Source organism: Mustela lutreola, chromosome 15, assembly GCF_030435805.1.
Source record: "Mustela lutreola isolate mMusLut2 chromosome 15, mMusLut2.pri, whole genome shotgun sequence".
NCBI classification, from domain to species: Eukaryota; Metazoa; Chordata; class Mammalia; order Carnivora; family Mustelidae; genus Mustela; species Mustela lutreola.
In genome coordinates, this window is record NC_081304.1 from 48,536,060 (window position 1) to 48,559,526 (window position 23,467).

Genomic DNA, 23,467 nt, shown 5'->3' on the forward strand with positions numbered 1-23,467 from the left:
GCGGGACTCAGGGGGCACCTCCCAGCCCCCCCACCCCCGTCGTCCGGAGTGGACGTTCCACGAGTCACGTTCCGGTGGCGGTGGGCGCGTGCGCAGCCGCGGGGCGCGCAGGGATTTGGCGTCGGTTTTCCTTCGCGTTAGAGATGGGTATAGGGGCTCCTCTTCGAAACGACAGAAGGAAACTCAAGGGGACAAGTAGACTCACGGTGAAGGCAAAACTATAGCTGGTTACCGGGGACGATTCCAAAGTTTTGAAGCCGTGCGCTCGGACAGCGTGCGCGGCGTGGGCAATGGCGTGGCGGTTCCGCGAGGGCCGGGTCCCCAGCCAGGGTTTCTTGTCAAAAACCTCCCGTGGCTCCCGGGATTGAGTTCTCCTGTTTTGCTTGGCGTTCCAAGCCTTTGTTTGAGACCTTTTGGGCCTCGCCCCCTCTACCCTCCCCGCGAACTCTGAGCGCCAGCCTTGCTCAGACAAACTCTGTCACACCTCCTGGCCTTCGCCCAAGCTGTTTCTTCCTCCTGAAATGCCAGTTCCTTTCCACCCATCTCCTTTATGTTGATTTTTTTGAGCCTCAGCTCACCTCCCTACAGCCTTCCCGGACACGCACTAAAATGAGATGTGTCTTTGGTTTCGTGATTTGGCCTCGGCCTCTGCCTTCAGCCCCACCTCCCTAGCCATTTTGCTCCCAGCCCACGTGTGTGTCTGCATCCTCTCCACGGCTGCTCACCACGACCCACCACCCGACCCCCAACTTACCAAAGCACCAGACTGACAGAGGTTTGAATCTTGGACGGGTGGATGGGCTCTCTGACCCCGGGCCGTGACTTAGCTTCTGAACCTCAGACTAGTGGTCTGTAAAATGGCATAACCTTAGTACCCCATCATTTGGTAGTTGTGAGAACTAAACCAGGTCATGTATGTTAAGCGGAGGGGATTGTACACCGGTAGTCAGGGTCTCAGTTTCCAAACTGAAGGGCCTGCCAGTTGCTATTGGGAAGTGTGCGTTGTGTTGTTGCTGGGCAAAGCTAGGCTGGCAGGGCCTGTTTGATGGCTGGGACTCTAGAGCTGTCCCCAAGCTCCCTGCTGGGCCACCTTCCTAAGCAGCAGCAGGTGCAACAGAAAATGCGGCACGCCTGAAGCCTATAGTAAGTTTGGCTCCTGCCCCTTTCTGACACAGCGTAGTGGGAGCGCTGATGGTGGTGGTGGTAGGAAGGCAGCTGCAGGTTGTGAGAAGGTGGCCAGTGGGCAAGGTTGTGGTCAGCCAGGGGCTCCCGTTTCAGTTGTGCCTGGGCCATGCTGTGTGAACGCATGGGCAGGGACCCCTTGCCCGCATAATGAGCAATTGGCCTGTGGTGACTCAGGCCCTTCAGAACCCAGCACCCACCCACCTTTAAACTGCCCTCTAACATGGGGGGGGGGGGGCACTGGATTCTGTCCACACACCTGCTTAACAGGGAGGTCACCATCACACAGTCATAAGAAAATCCTTCCAGAGACGACTCTGCAGAGACCAGCTTCTCTCACCCAGCCAAGGATGAGGATCACCTCTTCTCTGGGTCTCAACGACCCCTCCCATCCCAGACCCCTCATTGTAAGCTTCCACGTGCTCTTTTCTGATTCTTCTGGAGCCAGGGCCCTCCCTTCTCTGAGCCTCAGTGAGAGACAGCCACCGACTCTGGAACCAGACTGCCTGTGTTCGAATCTTGCCTAGGCCACTTAGTGGTTACCTGCTTCATCTCTGTGGGCCTCAGTTTTCCCATCTATGAAACAGTGATAATAGTACCCACCTCACTGGGGTATTTGAGGGTTAAGTGCATTAGTGTATGTAAAATGCCTGGTGTAAAGTAAAAACTTGGTAAGATTTAGCTTTTTAAAGGAAAATATGTCTTCCCCACCCCCACCCCAGACATGTGTTTGTATCCTGTGTTGGACATAATAATACCCCTTAGGAAATATTTGCTCTAACACCTCTGTCAGTGCTTCCCATTTACAAAGAAGGAAGCAGAGGCTCAGAGTGGACAAGAGACAAAAGGCCACACAGCTAAACAGGAAATGTGGAATTTGAACACAGTCCTCTCTGGCTCCACAGCGAAGATTCTCTAAATAGGCTTGTGGGTTCTGGGCAGCAGGTGGCACCCCCAGGCAGGGGGAGCCAGCAAGGAGAGTATGTGGACACCGGAACCTGCAAAGTCTAGCCACTTGTCCCACACAGGGGATGCAGTGAAGTCCTTCTGGTTACTTTTCGGTGCCCAAATATGATGCCTCCTGCCATACCCATCTGGGACCTCAAGCCTGTACCAGTTGACTGTCGGGTTCCCGGGCCACCTAGACCTATCTACTGTATGGTTCTCACCACACGCTCAACCGGGGACCCTAAGGCTTGGTCCCTTCTGCTCTGGATCTCCCCACACTTACCTGGAGTTCCTTTCTAGGGCCTGGTCTAGGTAGAAGGACCCAGTGTCATACCCCTACAGTGCCTGAGGGACACAGCAGGGTCTGACTCTCCTGTCACCCCTGACTCTCCTCTCTGCCTTGTAGGGATTGTGACCTCCTTTTACAAGGGCTTGAATTGGTAGGTCCTGAAATCCCCAAAGCTCTGGTGTTATCCAATGCTATGTATAGCAAACTACCCCCAAAACTTAGCCTTCAGTCACCTTTCCAGCTCAGATCTGCACCCCAGCCAGGGGTGGGCTAGAAGGCTCCTCTCGGTTCCATGCGCATTAGCCGGGCTGCTCAACCTCAAGGAGCCACTTCCAAGGGGCCATGTTCACATGGCCCACCTGGATTCTGAAACCCAGAAGGCCTCTCACCTCTCACCTGGGCAGAGTAATTGCAGCAGGGGTAGCCTGATGGATAACGCACTCTTTCTGGCCCCTTTCCACTTCCCTCACCTCCCAAGTCAGCTACATGTGCTGGACTGGCTTTGGGGAAAGCCAGCCCGACAGTGCTACAAGTAGGACAGCCCCATGGCGTATGAAGGGCTCTTCCTTGACCTTCTCTGTCTCAGGACAGCCTGACTGATCTCCTTGAGATGCCAACTTCTCCCCACCTGTCACCACCACCAGTGTCCACACCACAGAGTTCCCTGGCTGACACAACAGCAGCCCCCACTTTGGTCTCCCTGGCCCCTACGTTCTCTCTGCTCTGTGGTCCAAATGACCACTTCAAAGTCTGATCTGAGCAGATTACCCCCTCTCCCACTGAAAAACCTTGAAGGCTCCTCATCACTCTTCGGATGAAATCCTAAATCCTTAGCGTAGCCTGCAAGCCTGGCTCCATCCACCCACGCTGGCCTCTTCGGTCTCAAGTCTTCCATGAGTAATGTCCACATGCTGTTCCCTCCCCTCCTCACCTGCCTAAGTCCCACTCACAGACCTTGTCATGGTTTATAGCCATTTCACTGTGAGCAAGTCCCAGGGCTTGGCATTTGCCAAGTACACAGCAGGTGCTTAATAGGTACCAAATGAGTAAATACATTGGTCCTCGGGGCACCATGGCTCCAGCCCTCACATAGCTATCCAGCCTTCTTCTCGCAAGCCTAGTGCTTCTGTCCTCCCCAAGTTCCCCAAAACACCAACATTTTCCATCAACATTTATTTATTCTTTTATCCGTGTAACAAACGCTTAAGTGCCCACTCTGTGATAGGCATTGTCCTAGGCTCTGGGGGGATAACAGTAGGGAACGAACACTGTTTTGTCTATTTGGAACGTTCATTCACTTTCCTTCCATCTATTCCTAGCAAACATCTACCCATCCTTCAAAACCCAACACCAATGTTCCCTTCTCTAAGGAAGCCTTTCCCAGACTTCTTCCTCCCCAGACTCTGATGTGAAACTTCTCTCTCCCACCACTATACCCCTCAAACCTTGTGTAAGCCATTCAGCAATGGGGCCCTGGGGTCGAGGCCACCTAATGAGTGTGGAGTTGGGGGACAGGGGTCTGCAGGGAGAAGTAGGGACAGGTCTCTGCTAGAAGCTGTAATCACGGGCAGTGAGTCAGGGGCCCAGCTGGGCCTCCAGTTCCTGCCTCCTCCCTTACACCGCTTTTCCAGCTACTCAGCAACTGCATGGGGGCGGGGGGGAGGAATGGCTGCCAGGCACATCTTTTATGTGCACAGACATGACCAAGGGTCCCAAATCCCAGCTGACCAGCAGTGCATGGAGCACTCAAGGAGGACACGTGAGGGGCTGAGATGTGGGGCTGGGGCAGACTTGAACATCAGACCTGGTGCACCTGAGTGGCTTAGTGGGTTAAGCCTCTGCGCTTGGCTCAGGTCATGATCCCAGGGTCCTGGGATCGAGCCCCTCATCGGACTCTCTGCTGAGCAGGGAACCTGCTTCCCTTCCTCTCTCTCTGCCTGGCTCTCTGCCTACTTGTGATCTCTGTCTGTCAAATAAATAAAATCTTTTTTAAAAAGTCAGACCTGCGGTAAACCAAATTCACAGTCCAGTTTGACTAGGCCATTGGTGTGGGGCTTCTCTGCCATGGGTGTGAGTCAGGGCCAGGCCCATATGGGGTATGTGACTCCAGTCCCCATGGGCCAGCCTTTGGAAGTTCTTCCTGTTATCTGACCCAAGTTTGCACACTGCAATTCCATCCCAGTTGTGGATCTGTCTTCTTGTGTTCCCAGGGACTTAGGTCATTTGTCCTACCCAATCTTGGTCTCCGCATCAAGGGTCTGGCCCCTTCCAGGGGTCACTGGCCCACAGAGGCCCAGTAAGTCCCCTGGGGCCACACAGCAAGCCTTCTGGTAAAGGGCAGCAGGAGGGCTGGGGGCTGGATCAAAGCAGCGTAATCTCACTGGGGGGCAGCGTGAGCCGCTTCTCCCGGGCACTGAGCAGGTTCTCCACGTGCACAGCCACCACCCGACACAGCTCCAGACCCTGCAGGAGAGATGGTGAGAGTCCCGCACCCAGCAACACTTCCCCAGCTCTCACCTTGGGGTGAGGTGTGGTTGGGAGAGTACTGGCAGGTCCCACCCTTGTCCCCACCTCTAGGCTGAAAGGAGTCAGTAAGCAGAAGACCTAGTGCATCTTCCAGCTTTGCTGCACCTGACGCGTATGACCTAGGGCTGGTGACTTCACCTCTCAGAGTCTCAGCGGCCTCATCACTAGGGTCTCAGTTTCCCAGGGCCTGCCTCACAGGGCTGCAGGGAGAATCCCATGTTCCGGATGGGCACGTGAATTCTGTGACGTTTTGTTACATGTAAACTCTTTGCAAGGAAAAAATATTAGTGTAGTAGATGAATGGTCAGCGTCTAGTGATGTGTTGCCATGGTTACCACCTGGCACCCAGGGCCGAGAATAAGCCATGGGCCAGCCTCAGGGCTCCCAGATGGGGTGGGGAGGAGAGGCGGCAGAAAGTGTGGAAAATCCACCTGAGCATGGTTCTCAGACCGCAGGCAGTGGTGGTAGCCCCACAGGGATCTCCAAGGGGCCACGGGAGCTGCTCTGACAGAGGTAGAGAAAGGATGCTGACTGAACGGGACGGTGTGCCAGGCACCATTCTCAAAGCTTCCTGCACCATACCCCTTCTGGTCCACACCATGCCAGCCGATGCCCTAGCCAGCCCTCCCACCCACGTGCCACATGCGAGGCCTCCATGGAGCCGTGGCCCCACTTGACAGATGTGGAAACTGAAGCTCAGTAAGAAGTGGGGGTGCCTTGAGATTTCCTCAAGCAGCCTGTCAGAGGTGGGCGAGGCAGGGACCTAGGTCTATTGGCTGCACTGCCACCATACTCAGTATCACCTCCTCTTGGAAGCCCTCGCTAATTACATCCCAGATAGCTCAACTACATCGTCCTTAGCACTGATCATGGGGTCTCCTGGAAAGATTCTTTGACTCCGGGCTCGGTGGGGGTAAGGGCTGAGGGGATCCCTGTAGCCAGTGCAGAGCCTGCTACATAGAGACGTTCCGTGGTTATGTGCTGAACGAACGCGCCCCACCCCTCAGTCAAATATGCCAGAGGCAGAGGCAGCAGCATAAAAGGGTTGGAGGTCTGCAAGGAAGTGGAAAAGCCAAAAAGGCCCCATCCAACCATCCATGGTACCAACCACTTAGTGAGCATCCACTACATGCCAGGGGCTGTGCTATGGACCCAATGTGGACAAAATAGACACAGCTCGGGCCTCTGGGGGCTGGTGTTCTGGTTGGGGAGACAGACAATATTTAAACAAGTGACAGATCTACATGCCATAGGGAGGTCTGCCCAGGTGAAGACAGTAATACATCCGGGAGGAGAGTCAGGGAAAGCTTCTGGAAAGAGGTGATGCTTGTGCTGCCACCCAAATAGAGAGAAGGAATGAACCAGGGAAGAGCACTGCAGGTAGACGGGACAGTGAGTGCAAAGGGTTTGGGGCAGAGAGGCAAGGGCAAGCTTGGCATCAGGGTGCTGGAAGAGGCCAGGGCTGTGCGCAGAGGGGAGGGGGGTGAGAGCAGAGGCCAGAAAGATAGAGAGAGGAGGCAAGAGGGATGGAAAGGGCCCCTGGGTTAGGACCCAAGTGCCTGTGAGGGTTCTGAGGTAAGTACTGTTGGTATCCAGGGAGATGAGGGGTGAGGGCAGGAGCCAGAAATATGGGGGCTGTCACAGCACTGATGGAGGCCTCAGGGCCAGAAGGGGCGAGGGGTTCAGACTCAGCCATACTTAGACATCCTCCAGAAGAGGGGGCAGCAGAAAAGGAGCCCAGGAAGATATGGAAGGTAAGTTTGCTGTGGTGTGAGCTCAGAAAGGAAGGTTCTGGGAAGCAGGCCAGGCCAGAAAGGAAGGCCAAGACTGGGGGTGAGCTTGGCAGGAGCGGGACTGGAGTGTGGTGGGAAGCAGACCAGGGGGCTTGGTCCTGAGTTCCAGGCTCTGCAAGGGGTACATGGAGGGCTCTGTTGTGTCCCTCAGAGGCAGGGCCAGGGCGACGGGAGTCCCTCCGTCTTGCACTGGGAGGTCAGTCCCTCCAAGGGAGGCCCCGGTGTGGGGGCTGGTCATGGGCCCAGATCTTGAGGGGGTGTGGAAGGCTGGCAGGCGCAGACATGCATGTCCTAGCTCAGGTCCCAGACCTTCCCTGGGCCTCAATCTTCTCTCCCCAGGGATGTGAGACTTTGAAAAGAGTCTAGAGATCAGCCATGCCTTTTAAGAAGCAGCCAAGTTGCTCCAGATATGGGAAGGTACAGGACAGGTGGACCTCAGTTTCCCTCTGTCACATGGGAACACACCCTTTCCACCCTCAACCCCAGACCTCATCATCCATCTTCCAAGCCTCAGTCCAGGTGAGCTTCCTCAGACTTCCTGTGTCCCTGCCCTCTCACCAACCTTCTGTGGCTCCCTAGTGCCCTCGGAATGCCCCAGAGTCTTATCTTGACATTTAAGGGCTTTTAAGACCTCCCCTAGGACAGCTGTGTCTCCCAAGTTCCCCATCAAACTCTTCAATCTTCTAAAAATAACCTGGCCCTTTCCCATGAGCCCACCACTAAGATGCTTAATTGCCAGACTACCCTAATGACCCACAGTTCTGTGCTCAGTTGGGTTAGCTGGGTCAGCTCTGTCCCCAGCACCTGGCTGGATGATCCTGGGGCGGGTATGGCCAGGACCTGACCTACCATGGAGGCAGGCCTGGCAGAGGTCCTGGTGGGTATAACTAATGAGGGAGGGGCTGGGTTGGAGGCTGAGGCCTGGGGCCAGGGTTGGGCCCACCTGCTCTAGCTGCAGCTGCATGGTACGCTGGGTGGCCACATCCCCCAGCGCGATCTCCACATATGGGTAGCTGGAGCTGGCTGTGGGTCTCTGGGTTCGAGTTGACTGGATCTCTTTCAGGGGGAACTTCACCATCAGCTCCTGGAGGGAGAGGGGAGGAGACAGGCCAGTGGGTGGGACAGTCTCACCCACCCTTACCTCTCCCCTGCAGATCAGATCAGCAGGAGGCAGGACCCCCCACCAACCCCCGGAGCAGGAGTGCCAGTTCCCCAGCAACTTGCTGTGTGACATGAAGCAAGTCACTTTACCTCTCTGGACTTCGGTTTCCTCCCCTGTGAAACTGATCCTACAAATAGGACGCACCCATCTCCATGGTGCTGGGCTCTGTTCTGAATGCTTGGGATCCCAGAGTGCGGTAGAAACCAGCGGTGCCCTGACCTTCCCACCCAAGCTGCCTCTTAAGTCGGCCCCTCTCTGCCTGGAGCTTTCTTTCCGCCCCCAGAAGCAAACCCTGTGCCCATGCATAGAAAGCCAGGGCAATGGGAGTTAATGCCATGATTAGTGACAGGGGGTGACAAGGTGCCTAGACACCCCAGCTCCCTCACCCCCAGAACATCCTGCCAGGGGTGTGTCCCAGACTGTCTCAAGCCCCACCCCCTCCCCCTCCCCACTGAGCGCCAGTTCCCACTGGCTGCTCACACAACCTTCCAGAAGGTGTGTTCCCAAGGTGCGTGAGCCTGTCCCTTCCTGGTCTCACTTCCTCATTCCAGCATCTCCTAGATCACCTCCAATAAAGTCCTAAAGCCCCGTCCCTCAGACTGCGACTATATTTGGAGACAAGGCCTTGAAAGAGGGAACTAAGTTGAAATGAGACCATCGGGGTGGGTGGGCGTAGTTCAAATCCATCCCGAGTCCTTAGGAGAAGAGAGAACTTGGATGTGAGGAAGACACCAAGGATGTGCGCTCTGAGGAAAGTCCATGTGAGGACCCAGGGAGCCGGCGGCCATCTATACAGGCCAAGGAGAGAGGCCTCAGGGGAAACGAACCCCACCAGGTCCTTGCTCTCTGGCTTGGGGCCTCCAGACCCTCGAGAAATCAGAGTCTGTGGCTGCTCAGGCAGGCGGAGCAGACCCATGTGCTAGATGTGAGCGCCCACCATGCTAACATTCAGGACAGCCCGAGGGCTGGGTTCTGCTATCATACCCATGTTCCGGATGGGCACATGAGGCTCAGAGCGGGCCTGCGGTGTGTTGGGGCTGGCTTCCACCGCTGCCCAGCTCAGTGTCCCCCACCCCAGGGAGTACGCTCGGAGGACAGGGGGTAGGTGCCAGGCTCAGGCCACTCACGTGGGTCTCAGTGCTGAGGAAGTTGAGGCCATTCTGGTTGACAGCGAGGATGCAGGGGGCTGGCACCGTGGCATTGCTGCAGCTCTGGACGAAGAAGAAGGAGGAGCCGAACATGGGTAGGGCGCTGATGAGACCTAGGGAGGGGAGAGGGGGTGGTCGGTCAGCCTGCTGCCTGTGTCCTCCCTCCGCTGTGTCCAGCATCTGTGTCCTCACCCCAAGCTCCTCCTCCTCTCCAGCCCCCCTGCATCTGCCCACAGCCACCCAGAGCCTCAGTGGTGTCTTGGTGAACTTCTTGGAAAGGTGTTTTCTCCAGGCAGCTGCTCAGCTCTGCTAACACTGAAAATGCCTTTGTGCAAAGAAAAAGGTGCCTCCCTCCCCTGCCTCTAGAACCCCTTCCGTAGTGGGGTGCCCTTCGCTTATACACCCCAGCTGCAGACTTTTACCCAGAAACTGGGCCCGGGCCTGGTGGGGGCTGAGCGCCTGTGTCTGCTGTCGGTGCTGGCCCAGCAGGCCGAGCCAGGCAGAGCCGGCCAGGGAGCGGTAGAGCTGGGCTGGGATGTAGTCCTGAATCTCTCGCCTGTGTGTGGAAGGAAGGATGGTCCTGAGCACCCGGCATCATAGGCTCCTCACGCCCTGCATGCAGTCTCCGCCATCCTTGCTGCCAGGCAGGTGTTAGGCCAAAGGGATATGATCTTTGCACTTCCCTAGACGGCTCAGTGCTGCCTGTCCAATGGGCTCACTCGGTGCCCCGGTCCACGGCAGGCACTCCATGACCGTGGCCGCTACCAGTAGGGTCCCTGCATGAGGAAGCAGGGATGGAGGCTCTGAGAAGTTCCCTGACTGGCCCCGGGTGACACGGTGACTGAGTGAACTGTGGGGCTGAGACTTGAACCCAAGGTGGGTTAGTCCTTTGTAGCCCCGCTCCCCAAGGGGAAGCCCAGGCCATGAGGGTGAGATGCACTAGGGTGGGGGAAATATGGGGGCAGGGAGCAAAGCGACCACCAGCAGTGGGTCAGAGCATGGAGCAGAGAAGTGTGGGGCTCCAGGCTGAACCCGTTGCGCCAACAGACCCTACACTTCTGTCCCTTCTGTTTGGATCCTGGTTCTCCCACCTATTAGCTGGGTAAGCTTCGGTAAGCCCTGTAACCTCTGTGGGCCTTAGTTTCCTTGTTTGTAAGGGGGAAAATAAAGATTAGCTGAGATGTTAAGTACCTTCCAAAAAGTAAAACTCAGTGATTTATTTTCGCCCAATATTGGGATTATAGCTGTCCATCCTTCCTTTTTTCTTAAAATTAGAACATAAAAAGAGCCTTATATTCGGAGATCTTACCTTATTATGAGTTCCTGGAAATACATAGAGCATACCTATGTTATCTTATTATTATTCATACCACGGCTTCTCAGGGTGTGGCTGAGGGCCTAGGAGGTCAAAGCCATTTCCCTGATAATATCTGAAGAGCTAAGATGTTAGTTGGACTTTTCCCCCTTGGGTTCTTTTACAAGTGGAACTTGCCGGAGACCCCATGACCTGTGAGGTCCCAGTTCACCCACCCACAGAAGCACACCTGAGAACCCAGCTGTGTTCCATTACGCCAGTTGGTAAGGAGATGTGCAAAATGTAAACCAGTGCTACTCTCCTCACTAGATCTTTTTGGGGAAGCACAGTTGGTTTTTAGAAGTTGTTTGCATTAGCACGTAACGTTAATTTCTACTGCTTGAGTTACAAATGCTTCTCACATGTTTTTAGAACTACAATTATTATATGGTTATTTATATTAATGTGTAATACATTATCCTTATTTTTCAAACCATACATATTTTAAGGCGGTTCTCAATTTCAGTTTCCAGTACAGTAAGTATGACCCACATAAACAAAAGCTCCTTGGGGTCCTATGTTTAAGAGAGTAAAAATGTTCTGAGGCCGAAAGTCTTAGGATGACCAATGTATCGCCTCTTTGGGGAACTCAGTTTAAAGGCTGCCTGACACCCAGGATTTATTTAAGGGATCTCCTATCATGGGGGGTTGGGGTTGCAGTACCGCAGTGAATGTTTCTGCCCCAGGGCCAGAACCGCTCTCCACTTCCCAGCCAGCTTGGCAGACAGTGGTGCAGGAGCAGAGCGCTGGGACCTGGGAGGGCCAGCTTGGTGGTGGTGAGGTGGGGGGCTGACAGGTGGCAGGTGCTTACACGCTGGGCAGGTGGGAGTGGCCCTTGGCCCGGTGCTGTAGCAAGGCCAGCTTGGACACCTGCTGCAGCTGTTGCTCGCTGGGCTGGCCGGCTGGCACGCTGCTGAAGAGGCCCTTCTGGTAGTCGGGCAGGACCTGCAGGTTGAGAATTCCAATGAGGGGCTGTAGGTCACCCTGCACTCACCTGTTCCTCAGAGGAACACGTGAACACATGCGATTGCAATAAATCCAGTCCCGCTTGCTTCTGGGCTGGGGGGGACCGGCTACCCTTCTGGGCTCTGGGGAATGATGAGACGTACAAGAAGGTGAGTGGGGAGGGCCATAGCCCAGAAGCCCACATGGGAGTCCCCACAGTGGCGGGAGAAGAGTGTCCTGGACATCCGCATTGCGGCATTTGGGAACTGGCCGGGGTTTCTGAAAACAGAGTCTGCACCAGAGTCACTATAGCCGGGAAGGTCTCAGGTGCCAAGGCTGTGGAGTCCAACTTCACATAGGCAAGCGTAGAAGATTCCAGAGCCCATGTGCTGACCTGGTTGTAGTGCATGGTCACAAAGAGCTCATTCTCAAACTTGAGGGGCTGATCCCAGAGCACACGCCGGAACCACAGCATGTAGCCCCCATCCACCGGCTCCATCTCTGAAGCCACATCTAGGATGTACGCACTGCGGCTGAGTGGACACACGTGCTGGCCTGTGGAGAGACGGGGGCAGCTGCAGAGCAGACATGCAGAGCCCGGGCAGGGCCCCTCCCTGCTCCAGGACATGGGGTCCTCCCTGAAGGGGAGCATGTGTATGGAACACAGTGCCCCGTGCCTGTGGAATGCTGATCAGCAGAGGTGGGAATAATTCCAATCCAAGCTTCCAAGCTATAGCCCACCTAGGTCTCGGAAAGTGCCTCGGGTCATGCCTCAAGGAACCCCAGCCCCTTTCCGGAGGAGGCTGGGGACTCGGAGAAGTACCACAGGCCCCAGGGCTTGAGACCCATGAATGCCTTCCTACAGAACTCCTTCAGGGGAGACCCCCTTGCCTGGAATGGCTCCTGGAATGGGTAGGGGGTGGGGAAGATGGGGGCCTGGCAATGTGGGGGGGAGCTCTGAGTCTTTGAGGGAGCGTTAAGCTCTTCCTTCTCACATGGACTTTTCTGCTGCCCATCCCAGGTCTTCAGTAACATTTTACCAAAGAGGAGGTATGGCGTGATGATAAAGTCCAGACTCTTGAGGCTAGAGTGCCCAGGTTCAAATCTCCATGGTGTGACCTTCAGGAAACCCCTTAACCTCCACTGAACAATGGACCCCCTCCAGGAGTTTTTATAATTAAAATGCTTTGAACTGTGCCTGGAACACCGTATCTGGTCCATACATTTCTGTTATGAGGACGATTTTGTTACCACCATCCCCTGCCCCCTGTGTTAGCTGGACTCAGGCGGACAGGGCCGAGGACACACAGTTCAGAACCCACCCGGCAGCCACAAGTGTTAGGGGCAGGAGGCTGGCACCAAGCCCAGGGTGGCGGGAGGTAAGACCACAGTCCAGAGTGGGCAGCAGACAGAAGGGGCTTTGGGCCGTGTGAAAAGGGCTGGGGGAGACCGCTGCTACTGCCTGAGAGACAGGAAGCAATGCATATGTGGCGGGCTCCAGAAGCCAGGGTCCACTCAAGGAAACGTCCCAGGATGTGAGCTCCTTGAAGGCAGGGCCCATGGGCTCCCGCCAAGCAGGCCACTGTCCTCCATGAACTTCCAGTCTGGTAGGCAAAACCAACATCCAGAGCTGGGGTGCTCGGCGCACAGAAGAGTTCTTAGGCATTGCAGCCCGGACTACCCAGAAGAAGTGGCATCTGACCTGGGACTTAAGGGCTGGGCCCAGCGTCCCCAGTCCCCCTGGCCCCTCACCTCGGTTGGTGACGACAAAGATGACGTACTCGCTGAAGGCCTCCGGGCGGGTCAGAGCCATCTCGGCACAGATCTCCTCCACCACATCCAGGGCCACCTGGAGGGAGGGAAGGGTGAAGCCAGACCAGCTGAGCTGACCCCTGTCCTCCCAGTGGCCCAGGCCCTGCAAGGCCAAGTACAGAGTTCCTCAGGCCCTCTGCAGGGCCGTGAAGGATCCTCTGAGAAACGGCCTCATGCAGGAAGAAGCACAGCTTCTGGAATTCAAATTCTTTCTCGGCAGTATGACCCTTTACCTCTTGGAGACTTAGTCTGCTTCCTTGAGATGTAAGTCCTGCCCTGCGGGACTCAGCACCCTAGGGCACCCCACCACCACCACCCTCCTGCCCCTGCCTGCCAGAAACATTCCCTCACGTACGGTGCATGTTTTGATTTTGAGGTGGCGTTCAAGGCCTCCAGGGAGAAGAAAGAGCTGCCTCTTGGAACTGCGGCCCGCCTGGAATAGAGAGGAGGAGACGAGAGAGGCCGTGTACTGGGATGTGGGCCAGCCATTGTCCCCGGCCACGAAAGTGCCCAAGCCAAGGGGCTGTGGACTGGCGAGGGCTGAGTGCCCACAGCGTCTCTGAGCTGGGCTCCTGTTTCCCCCCTGTTCCTCCTGACCCCACCTGACACTCACCAACATGGCCCGAAGCTCCATACTGCTGGGGAGCTCCACACGGCCACCAGAGCGCAAGGTTTTCTGAAGATTCTGCTCACATGCCTTGGCAATCCCTGCAGAGACAGAGTCAAGGCCTTGCCCAGGGTAGGCAGTGCAAGAAAGAGGCTCTTCCGGCCACCAGCACCAGCCTACTGGTTTCTTTCCAAAATCTACAGGGTATCTACTCCCCAACGTGGTGGTAGCTGAGGAAACAGTCCGGAGAGGGGCAGGAATTTGCCCAAAGACAAGAGCTGCATTCGAACTCATGGCCCATGTGGTTAAAGCCTTTTGTCTAGCCCACAGTCCCCCAGCTACCTATGGGCCTTGGAAACAGCCTTCACCTCCACTGTTGCCCCGGGGGTATGTTCCCCTGTCAGTTGGGACCCCCTTGCCAACTCCCCTCCCTCACCCAGAGTTTGTTTCTTTGGGAATGTTAACCGAATGAAAGAGGAGGACTCGGCGGAGGGCGGACAAAGAGGTCTGCTATCTCCTTCATGACTGCTATGATGACCTTTTTCTTTTCTTTTTTTTAATACTTTTTTTAAAATATTTTTTTTCTTTTTTAATTTATTTGTCAGAGAGAGAGCAAGCGAGCACAGATGGAGTGGCAGGCAGAGGCAGAGAGAGAAGCAGGCTCCTTGCCGAACAAGGAACCTGATGTGGGACTTGATCCCAGGATGCTGGGATCATGACCTGAGCCAAAGGCAGCCACTCAACCAACTGAGCCACCCAGGCGTCCCTGATGACCTTTTTCCTAAGGGGAACCCAGGGGTTGCTCTGGAAACAAGGGTAGGGGTGAGGCTGAGGACAAGCCCCTTTCCTCCAGTCTCCAAGGGAGGAAAGGCTGAGACCCTGCCACCAGCTGGGTCTCACCCCTGCACAGACCCACTCAAGACTCTTGGGGATTCTCAATGGCCAAGAGAGAAGTGGGGCCTTACCCAGCACTCCAGGCCCTCGCTACCCCCTTCCTTTTCCCGCATGCCTCACAGTGCCACCTCCAGGCCTTTGCTCCTGCCACTTGGCCCACCTAGAAATCCCTTCCGTGTGCTCACTACCCAGGGTTGCCACTCACTGGCCCCTCACCTTGGAAGGGCAGGCCTGGAGTCCGGCTCACGTCCTGGAGGAAGCGAACGAGGTGTGGCTGGAGGACCGTGGAGCAGCTGTGGTAGGCAGCCACGATGTATAGTAACCTCCAGCCTCGCTGGCAGCTGTCCCTATGGGGAAACGCATACAGGACCACATCACAGCTGGCCGCAGCCCTGGAGGGCCATGCTGGGAGACTCCAGGGATGGGGCTGGATGTCTCTGGCTCTCAGACAGCTTGTTGGCTGACGGTGCTCCCCAGCCAGGGAGAGAGGGCGGGGGCCCCAGAGCCATGTAGAAAGTACATTGTGCTTGGGAAGACAAGGTGGGAGACAGGGAAAGAAGGAGATGAGGCCCTTGACAGGATAAGCCAGACATGCACAAAACAAACAAACAAACAAACAAACAAAAAAACCAAAATAAAAAAACCCACAAGTATTCTCTGGGTATAATCTCTCTGGGGAGGCTCCTGGGTGGAGGGCCTTGAAGGAAGGCAAGAAGAACCTGCTGGGGCTGGGCACAAGGGATGGCAGGGAGGGCCAGGGGGTGGGAAGGGGCAGGAGGATATGCTGAGTGCTTCTAAAAGTCCTGGGGGTGGAGTAGAGAGCCAGTGGGGGAGGTAGACCAGATGGGGACAGGAGGGTAGATCTGGTGATAGCAAGAGCGTCCCATGCTGGCCACTTGCTCTGTGCCAGTCCCATGTAAGACACATTCACCTTCCCACTGCCCCGCAGGCAAGGTTTCATTTCTGGGGCCAGCTGGGGCCTGTGGCCAACACTTGGGCTTCCTTTAAGAAAGCACCCACTCCTCCCCAGTTCACAATGGTTTGATGACAGACATGGGAGCCAGGTCTGGCCTAGAACTAGAACACTGTAGCTGCCTGGCCACAGTGATTGGTTTAGGGATGGTTTGTTGATCTTGGTCTGGCCAATCAAAGTTCAACCTTCCTTTGGATCCAGTGACTGATTGAGGGACAAAAATCTGACCCAGTTCTAGCCAGTCAAAACTCCATATCCTCCAGCCATTGTGGTTGGTTCAGGGATGGGCATGGGACTAACTGAAGCCAAAAAGACTAGATTTGGGAATTTTTGCTAAAAACTTGGGTCAATCTGGCTTTCCCTAAGAATACTAGACTGGCAAATGTCTTCTCAGAACTGGTATCTTGCCAGTGGATGGGAGATATTACTAAAGAACGCTAACAACACGGAGAGCAGCAGGGCTAGAATGTAGAGAAAGCCTGTTCCCAATGACACCTGGATCCAGCCATGCCTGAAGCCATATTTGGGCTTTTCAGTCCAATCCTCTTTTGGTTAAACCATCTTGAACTGGGTTTCTGTCACTTGCAACCAAGATCCTGGATTTATCACATGATCAATGCCATTTTACAGACGAGGAAAATGAGGCTGAGAGAGCAGCAGCAGCTTGCCTCAGACCAAGCAATTCCAAACATGTGTACTCTAACCATTGGGTGAGGAAGAGGATGAGGGGAAGAGAATTAGGAGGGAAGACCTGGGTAGGGGGTGAGAGTCTAAACTGGTTACTCCTGGAGCAAGGACGCAGCGTGGGAATAGGGGACAGAGGGAAAGGCCCAGCTCACTCACGGCTTGGTGCTGGTGTTGTCCGTGATCTGCTTCACAACTTGGCAGTAACATTCGTCCCGCATGACTTCATGGTCCCCACACAGCTGAAGGCGGGCAGGCCATTACATGGCAAGGCCAGGCCAGGGCCCATGCCACACCCCAGACACAAAAGAACAGGGTGTGTGCTTGGAGAAAGGCCTGGTGTCCTTTCCCCAGCCCCCTCCCCACCTGCAGGATGCACTCCTCTTTGGGCTTCCCCTCTGCCCAAAGTCTTGCAACTTTGGGTAACAGACAGGGAAACTGAGCCACACAAGCCGGAAAGGGAGCATCTGGCGAAGTCTGCTGGACTGACCTTCAGGAGGGTGTAAAGCACGTCCAGTTCACTTTGGCCTTTCAGTGGAGCATCGCCCATGAACCTCATAACAGCTATAAGAAAGACTTGCCCCACTGAGGCCAGCAGACACCTAGCTGCCTGCTCTACCCCCATGGCACCCCAAGGTTGGGTCCGTCCCCAGGAGGCAGCTGGGGGCTTAATGGGGCCCCAAGTCTGAGTTGAGGGGAGGGGGAAGACTCAAGACCAGAGGGGTGGGATAGGCAGGGTCATGGGGTGCTGGATCCCAGCTGGTCCCGGGGGCCTGGCCACGGTTCCATCCCACCCGCACACCTAGGAACATGTCAGTGGCCATCTTGTTGAGGCTGCTGTCGCTGAGCTCGATAAGAGATTCCTGAAGCGGGGTCTGTAAGGGGAGGAAGGGAGCTGTGTCAGGGCCAGGGGGTGCCTCCCGTCTCATGACGGAAGAGTCCACATCACAGAAGAGGTGCCAGGCTTGCTCTGCAATGGGGACAGATCCTGCCCCTGGGAGGAATCAGGTGGCTGGGGTGCTGAGAGCTGGGAGGGGGCCCACTGAGGACAAGGCTGTTTTCCCGAGGGGCCTGGAAGGGGGAATCTTGCCATCACCATTTTACAGATGGGGAAACAGGCCTGGGGCTGGATACCTTGGTGAAGCAGAGCATGTCTTCCAAGGTTCTGGATTCCCGGCCTTCCTTGGATTTGAGCCTGAGGCCATCCCTGCAACAGGAGATAGGTTGCAGGGATGGCGCTGCTGACTAGCATCGCCTCTGAGCCTCTGGCGACATCCCCTTCCTACCCAGAATGTTCTCCACCCCACGTCAGTTGGCCAGGCAGGAAGGCTCCCAGAAGCAGAGGCTGCAGGCGGACCTCACATCTGGCGGGGTTTCTCATCCCCCCCCATCACAAGTGGGTGCCCCCACGTGGATGGCTGTAAGAAGCCCCAGAAGGATCTTCCTCAGAGTGGGGATAAAGGATGAGGCCACCACTCACTGGGGTTTCCTCTGAGGGTCTCGGAAATACTTCTGGGCAAACTCAAGCATCGAGTACGGGGGGAGAGTCGGGCCATCCTCCGCACCATCAGGGCAGCCAGCCCTGACCGGGGGTCCCTGCAGGAGGGCCAGAGCTAAGAGGTCCTGGCCTGCCACACGGGGTCACATTCATAGCTGCCACACCCAACTCCAGGCTGACTCTGTCCTGAGCCTCTCAGGCTACCCCTAACCTCCACCCATCGAAACCCACCCCCATTCAGTAGTCCTGGCGCCCTTCTCCTGGCCCCACTTTCCACAGGCCCAGCTGACCTCACCCCCTGCTGCACCTGGCCACGCCCCCCATCTGAGTACAGGGTTAGCTTCCCCAGCTGCCTGGTTGTGGCTGACCTTGTCCTTCACTCCTTAGTTTTACCTCACCCCACCCCTTGCTAGCTCCATTCCACACACCCAACCCCGCCTCATTTGCCGGCCCCACCCCTACTGGCCCCCAGGCTGGTCCTGCTCCAGGGGCCTCATCACAATCCTTTTGCTGACCCCCACCACCCCAACCCCATTTGGCCATACCTCCAGCCCTCTCAGGTCCCATCCCCTAGGTCACACATCTGGCTAGCCCTACCAGTTTCTCCTATCCTGGAACTGGTCACACTCTTGGCTGACCTTGCTCCCCTCTGCCTCCACTATCAGGCTGAGCAATCCCTGCGTTCCAGCCCCATGGCCAGCCCAGCAGGTCTCACCTCCCTCCTGCGGCCCACCTCCCATGCAGCGGCTGTGGAGGCCACGGCAGCAGCCACAGCTGCAGCCCGGCCCCTGCCTGGCTCAGCTGGCAACTGTAGGAAGTCGGGGGCGGCCGCGGGCTGCACCAGCTCCGAAGGGAAGCGGCCCACACGCCCGTGGATGGTCCCGAACCTCCAGCCTAGGGGCCAGGTAAGGGGTCTGAGACAAACAGAAGGGTCTTGTCTTGGGATTAAGGGGCCCCTGAAGGGGTAATCGAGCTCCTTCCTGCCCTTGGCCCAGGGTCTGTGAGGGAGCCCTACCGGGAGCCTATCTGCAGATGCGGACACGGGGACAGGGAAGACATTCCCTCAGTGGAGGTGGACGAGAAGACATGGTGCTTGTAGACCCTCAGGCAGAGAGAGACCCAGGCCACATACAGGGGAACACTAACACTTGCAGAGACCCCTCAGCCTGACATGAAGACAGAGGGCTGGGCTAGGGGGCTGCCAGGAGGACCGCTCTGGGGCAGGAGAAACCCCACTGAGCCTGTGTAGTGCCAGCTCATGAAGCCAGTTAGGGTTTCCAGGTTTGGGAGCCAGGGAGGCTAGACGGGGAGGGGGCAGAAATCTGGGGGTATCCACCAAAGTCGGGGCCTCTGCGCCGTAGTTCCTCCAGGTACACCACCTTCTTGCGGACAACACAGCCGGCACTGTACCCTGGGGGTCAAGCTGATGTCAGCACAGGCCAGGAGGCCCCTGGCCCGGCCTCCCCCTCCAGTACCCAGCATCTCTGACCCGTTCGGGGAGGCTCCAGGGGCTGCAGGTGGATGATGTCGCCCTTGTGGAAGGCCAGCAGCGCTGGGTCTTCGGGCAGGAAGTTTCTCACCGCGACCACATAGTCCGAGCCCTGGGAGGAGGGCCCGGGAGAGGGGCTGTGGTCCCACCCCACCCCCCCCTGAAGCCTGGGGCCATGCCCTGGCTCCTCTCTCCCACAGGTATTCCTCCCTGATTCCTGGGCAACATTCTGAACATTCCGTGGGTGCAAGAGTGAAGGATGCTGTGTGAGTCAAAGGGGTTCCTACAAATGTGAAGGGCTGGAGCTGAGAGTCTGAGGGACACTGGGTGGCCGTCAGGACGTGTACAGGCCTTACCCATCCCACCCCCCCAAAGCTGCCCCACTGAGGCCAGCTGCTGGGCCTGAGGCTGCCTGGTGGGGAGGAAGGGAGGCTGCGGAGGCTGAGGTGGGTACTTGCCCTGGGGCTCGGGGTGGGGCTGGGGTGACACCTGTGATGAGGGCATTAGGAAAGGCTTTGAAGGAGCTGGCAAAAGTGGGAACAGGTGTCCCAGACATGGCCTATGCAAAGGCCCGAAAGATGCCAGATGTCTGTGGACACGGGCACGCACACATACCCACACACACACACTCACACCCATGCCTCCCAGGCCGGGCAGCAGGCATGTCCATGATGCAGAAGAGCCCTGTTCTCTGCCCCCAGGCCCCTCAGGAAAGGGCATCTGTAGGAGGACCCTGACCTTCTTCAGCTCCAGGATGAAGTCGTCCACCAGGGTCTTGACCTGGTGAGCTCGGGCTGAGAAGAGAATGACCTTCTCACTGGCCAGGTTGAACTCCAGCATGTTCTGGGAGGGGATGGTCACAAAGAGGATATCCGCAAAGCTGGAGGACGGGGAGAGTCATGAAGGCAGGGCTCCTTGGCCGGAGGATGCCGTCCTCCCTTCCCATCCTGGTCCTTCTGTTCCTGCCCTGTATGGTTTCCAAAGCCCAGTCCCACCCCAGCCCCCTGCCCCCTGCCACCACGGGACCTGGGAGCCTGCCTAGCCTCCCCACCCCATCCTGCCTGTGGCTCCAGCTCATTTCTTAGCCCCTGTGAACTCACACTCCAGCCCTCACTACACTTTGCCTTGCTCTGTTTCTTTCTTTCTCTCTCTCTCTCTCTCTCTCTTTTTAAAAAGATTTTATTTGAGAGAGGGAACGTGCACACAAGTTGGGGGGTCTAGTGGCAGAGGGAGAAGGAGAGACAAGTTTCCTGCTGTGCAGAGAGCCCCATGCAGGGCTCTATCCCAGGATCCTGAGATCATGGCCTGAGCAGAAGGCAGAGGCTTATCCACTTAACTGACTGAGCCACTCAGGTGCCCCTGTTTGTTTGTTTCTTAATCCAGCCTTCTAGGTCTTGCCCACAGAAACGCCTCTCTTTCACCCACTGACCAAATTCTCTGCATCTTTCAAAGCAAGGAGCTTTCACACAACCAGCGAGCGAGGCTCTGTCTCTGGGCTTGTGTGACAGAGGACAAAAGGGGCTGCTGGCAGAGGAGGGGTCCGCAGACTCCGTGATGTCTTATGCTGGAGCACCCTTGCCCTTCCCAGCTGTTCACAACACAGACACCCACACTGCACAGTGAGCTCTGGGAGGGCAGGTCTGGGGTGTAGGCTAAGAGGCAGGACAGGGTGGCGGGCTGCTAGCATCATCCACGTCCTGGTTTTGTGAGTTGAGACAAGCCACTTCTGTCACAGAGCCTCAGTTGCCCTGTCTGTAAAATGGACTTGGCCCAGAGCCTGGCACATCACAGGCAGCTGGCAGTTGGCTGGGGCAAGAGTCTGGGAGGAGAGGCTGCTGTTGGTCCACGCCCACCTCCAGCCAGCCCCATTCTCACCCGCCTGTCCCCAGGTCACCTGTACGTGCGCAGGACCTGCAGCTGCCCGCCAGCCTCCCGGCTGCCCTTGACCATGCGCAGGAGTTTGATGCCTGTGTGGGACACGGCTAGGATTTGCACGCCAGTGCCCACGCTGCCCTGGGTGGGGATGAGGGACACGTGAGTCTTCTAGTCTTCTCCCTGAAGCCCCTGGGTGAGTGGGGGCCAGCAGGGGGCTCGCACCGTGGCGGGGAAGAGGCGGGAGAAGTAGACCTCCCAGCTGTCACGTGCGGTGCTGACCACTGCCCGCTTCACGCTCTCCGTTGCCAGGGGCCGCTGTGTGTCCAGCTGGTTCTGGGCTAAGGGATGCCAGGTCAGGTCAGAATCCTCCCTCCCCTGCCAGCCCACATTGCAGGGAGGGAGGCTGACACCTGGCAAGAAGATACTGGAATTGTGTTCTCAGTGTCTACAAGGGGAACCAAGATCCACGGACAGACAGGATGGCTGGGGACACATGGTGTGTTAGGCAAATCTGAACTCAGCCTGACACCTGGCCAGGGAAGATGCCAGAAACAGAGCCAAGGGAGCTGTCCAGGAGGCAATCAGGGCTGGGTTCGTCATCCCCAATCTCCCTGTGGAAGGGGCTAGCCTGACTCTAGCTGGATGCCCCATCCGTATCCTTTCCTGTCTCCCATGGTACCAAACAAGGCCTTCATCTTCAGTCTCTCATCCTCAGAGATGCGCAGGCAGGCCTCGGACAGCGTGTCATGGAGGATCTGTGGGAATGAACCCCAATGCAGGTGGCTGGCGAGACTCCCCCAGCTGGGAACCCAGGCTGGACTGTTCTAGTGGGAGTAGGAATGCGGAGGTTTCTACTTATGTGGCAGTGGGGTCATCTGTGTGAATCAGATCCCAGTTACAGAGGCCCCTCTCCTTCCTCCTCTCTTCCTGCCCTTGGGCTGTAGCTTCCTCCTGTACTTACCGGGGCTGAGATTTGATTTCTGAATACCATCCCGCTCAACCCAATACAAATCAGGTGTATCTGGTTAAATCCAAATTGTGGGCTTACTGACCTTGACAGTGGAGGTGGGAAATTCAGTAGAACAACTTCCCATCCTCGCTGTGGTCAAGGACCCCATATCCAAGAGTACAGAAATGAAATCTGCAGACAGCTAGTCTATGTACCCATTGCCCTGGTGAGTACACTGAGGCAGAAAGGGACGAGAAGACCTCACCTGCCGGAACAAGAGGTCTAGCTGCACAGGATGGCTGTAGCTGTCCTTGGGGTAAAACACCTGTGGGATTGGGGCTCCAGTGAGGACCTTGGGACAGTCCCCTCGCTTTGCTTCCCACCGGGCCCCATCCCCTAAATACAACGGGCTCCATCCTCTGGCTCTGACTCCGCCCCCTTACATGGACCACGTTCTTGTGCCCCACCCCCAGCTCCGCCCCTCCTCCCTGTCCCCTGCAGGGGAGAGGGCTTCCCCCCCTTGCAGCCCCTCCCTTGGCTTCAACAGTGTCAAGTACCTCTTTGCGCAAGAAGATCCGCCAGGGGGCGTCCTGGTAGCCGTAGAAGTTGGGGTTCACTAGGCGGTGCAGCCGCGTCTGCCGGGGTTCCTCAGGGGGCTCCAGAGACCGCGACGGCGGCACTGGGGAGCACAGTGAGTCGGGTAGGCATGAGTCAGAGACACAGGGCCGATGAGGGAAGGGACTGGGGGCGACCTCTTGTCAGGTAAGGGACCAGGGCTAAGAAGTTTCCCACACCCCTGACAGTGGACACACCAGTCATGAGGGCACAGGAACAATCATAACAGCTCAGCTCTGGCTCAGTCTTTCATTTGATGCATATACAGAGCACCTAGTGTATGAAGCCGATCTGTGCTAGAGGCTGGGTGTGAACAGTAGAGACAAAACCCATGTCCTTGTGTTGACAGTCTTGTGTTAGGTGTTGATGGAACAGCAAGAAATAACAAAGGTCTCAGTTCTAGGAGCTGGGATGGAAATAAATCTTGTGTATTTAGGAGAAAGTCTAGGGGCTTGTCTGTGAGGGTCCTTCAGTCTCTGTGACCTGGCATACCTCTCTGAGATGACACTTAGCCAAGACCCGAATGAGGAGATGGGCCAGGCATGCAAAGATCTTCTGGGGAAGAACATTCTAGGTATAGCAAGTGCAAAGGCACTGGGGTAGGAGTGGGCTTGCTGTGTTCCAGGAACAGAGTGTACCAAAGGGAGAGTGGAAGGGGATGAGGTTATAGAGGTGGGCAGATTGTGCAGGGTCTCATAGGCCATAGTGAAAAGTCTGGAGTTCA

The 23,467-nt window shown here is 56.5% G+C and overlaps 1 protein-coding gene across 1 annotated transcript in view; it reads right to left on the reverse strand.

The window, feature by feature from the left end:
- Positions 1–3,584: 3,584 nt before the first annotated feature.
- Positions 3,585–23,467, reverse strand: part of MYO15A (myosin XVA) — a 49,453-nt gene continuing 29,570 nt past the window's right edge. The window contains exons 42-65 of the mRNA XM_059147891.1: positions 22,686–22,807; positions 22,394–22,453; positions 21,859–21,934; positions 21,402–21,517; positions 21,199–21,317; positions 20,043–20,184; positions 19,305–19,416; positions 19,152–19,226; positions 18,531–18,709; positions 17,798–17,913; positions 17,452–17,524; positions 17,120–17,192; positions 16,808–16,881; positions 16,477–16,559; positions 14,877–15,007; positions 13,773–13,867; positions 13,515–13,592; positions 13,100–13,196; positions 11,742–11,902; positions 11,214–11,347; positions 9,471–9,604; positions 9,028–9,161; positions 7,682–7,822; positions 3,585–4,882 (exon numbers count right to left, since the gene is read on the reverse strand). Coding sequence (XP_059003874.1) covers positions 4,781–4,882; positions 7,682–7,822; positions 9,028–9,161; positions 9,471–9,604; positions 11,214–11,347; positions 11,742–11,902; positions 13,100–13,196; positions 13,515–13,592; positions 13,773–13,867; positions 14,877–15,007; positions 16,477–16,559; positions 16,808–16,881; positions 17,120–17,192; positions 17,452–17,524; positions 17,798–17,913; positions 18,531–18,709; positions 19,152–19,226; positions 19,305–19,416; positions 20,043–20,184; positions 21,199–21,317; positions 21,402–21,517; positions 21,859–21,934; positions 22,394–22,453; positions 22,686–22,807 — 2,627 coding nt within the window. The 3' untranslated portion in view covers positions 3,585–4,780. The remainder of the gene's footprint in view (positions 4,883–7,681; positions 7,823–9,027; positions 9,162–9,470; positions 9,605–11,213; positions 11,348–11,741; positions 11,903–13,099; positions 13,197–13,514; positions 13,593–13,772; positions 13,868–14,876; positions 15,008–16,476; positions 16,560–16,807; positions 16,882–17,119; positions 17,193–17,451; positions 17,525–17,797; positions 17,914–18,530; positions 18,710–19,151; positions 19,227–19,304; positions 19,417–20,042; positions 20,185–21,198; positions 21,318–21,401; positions 21,518–21,858; positions 21,935–22,393; positions 22,454–22,685; positions 22,808–23,467) is intronic.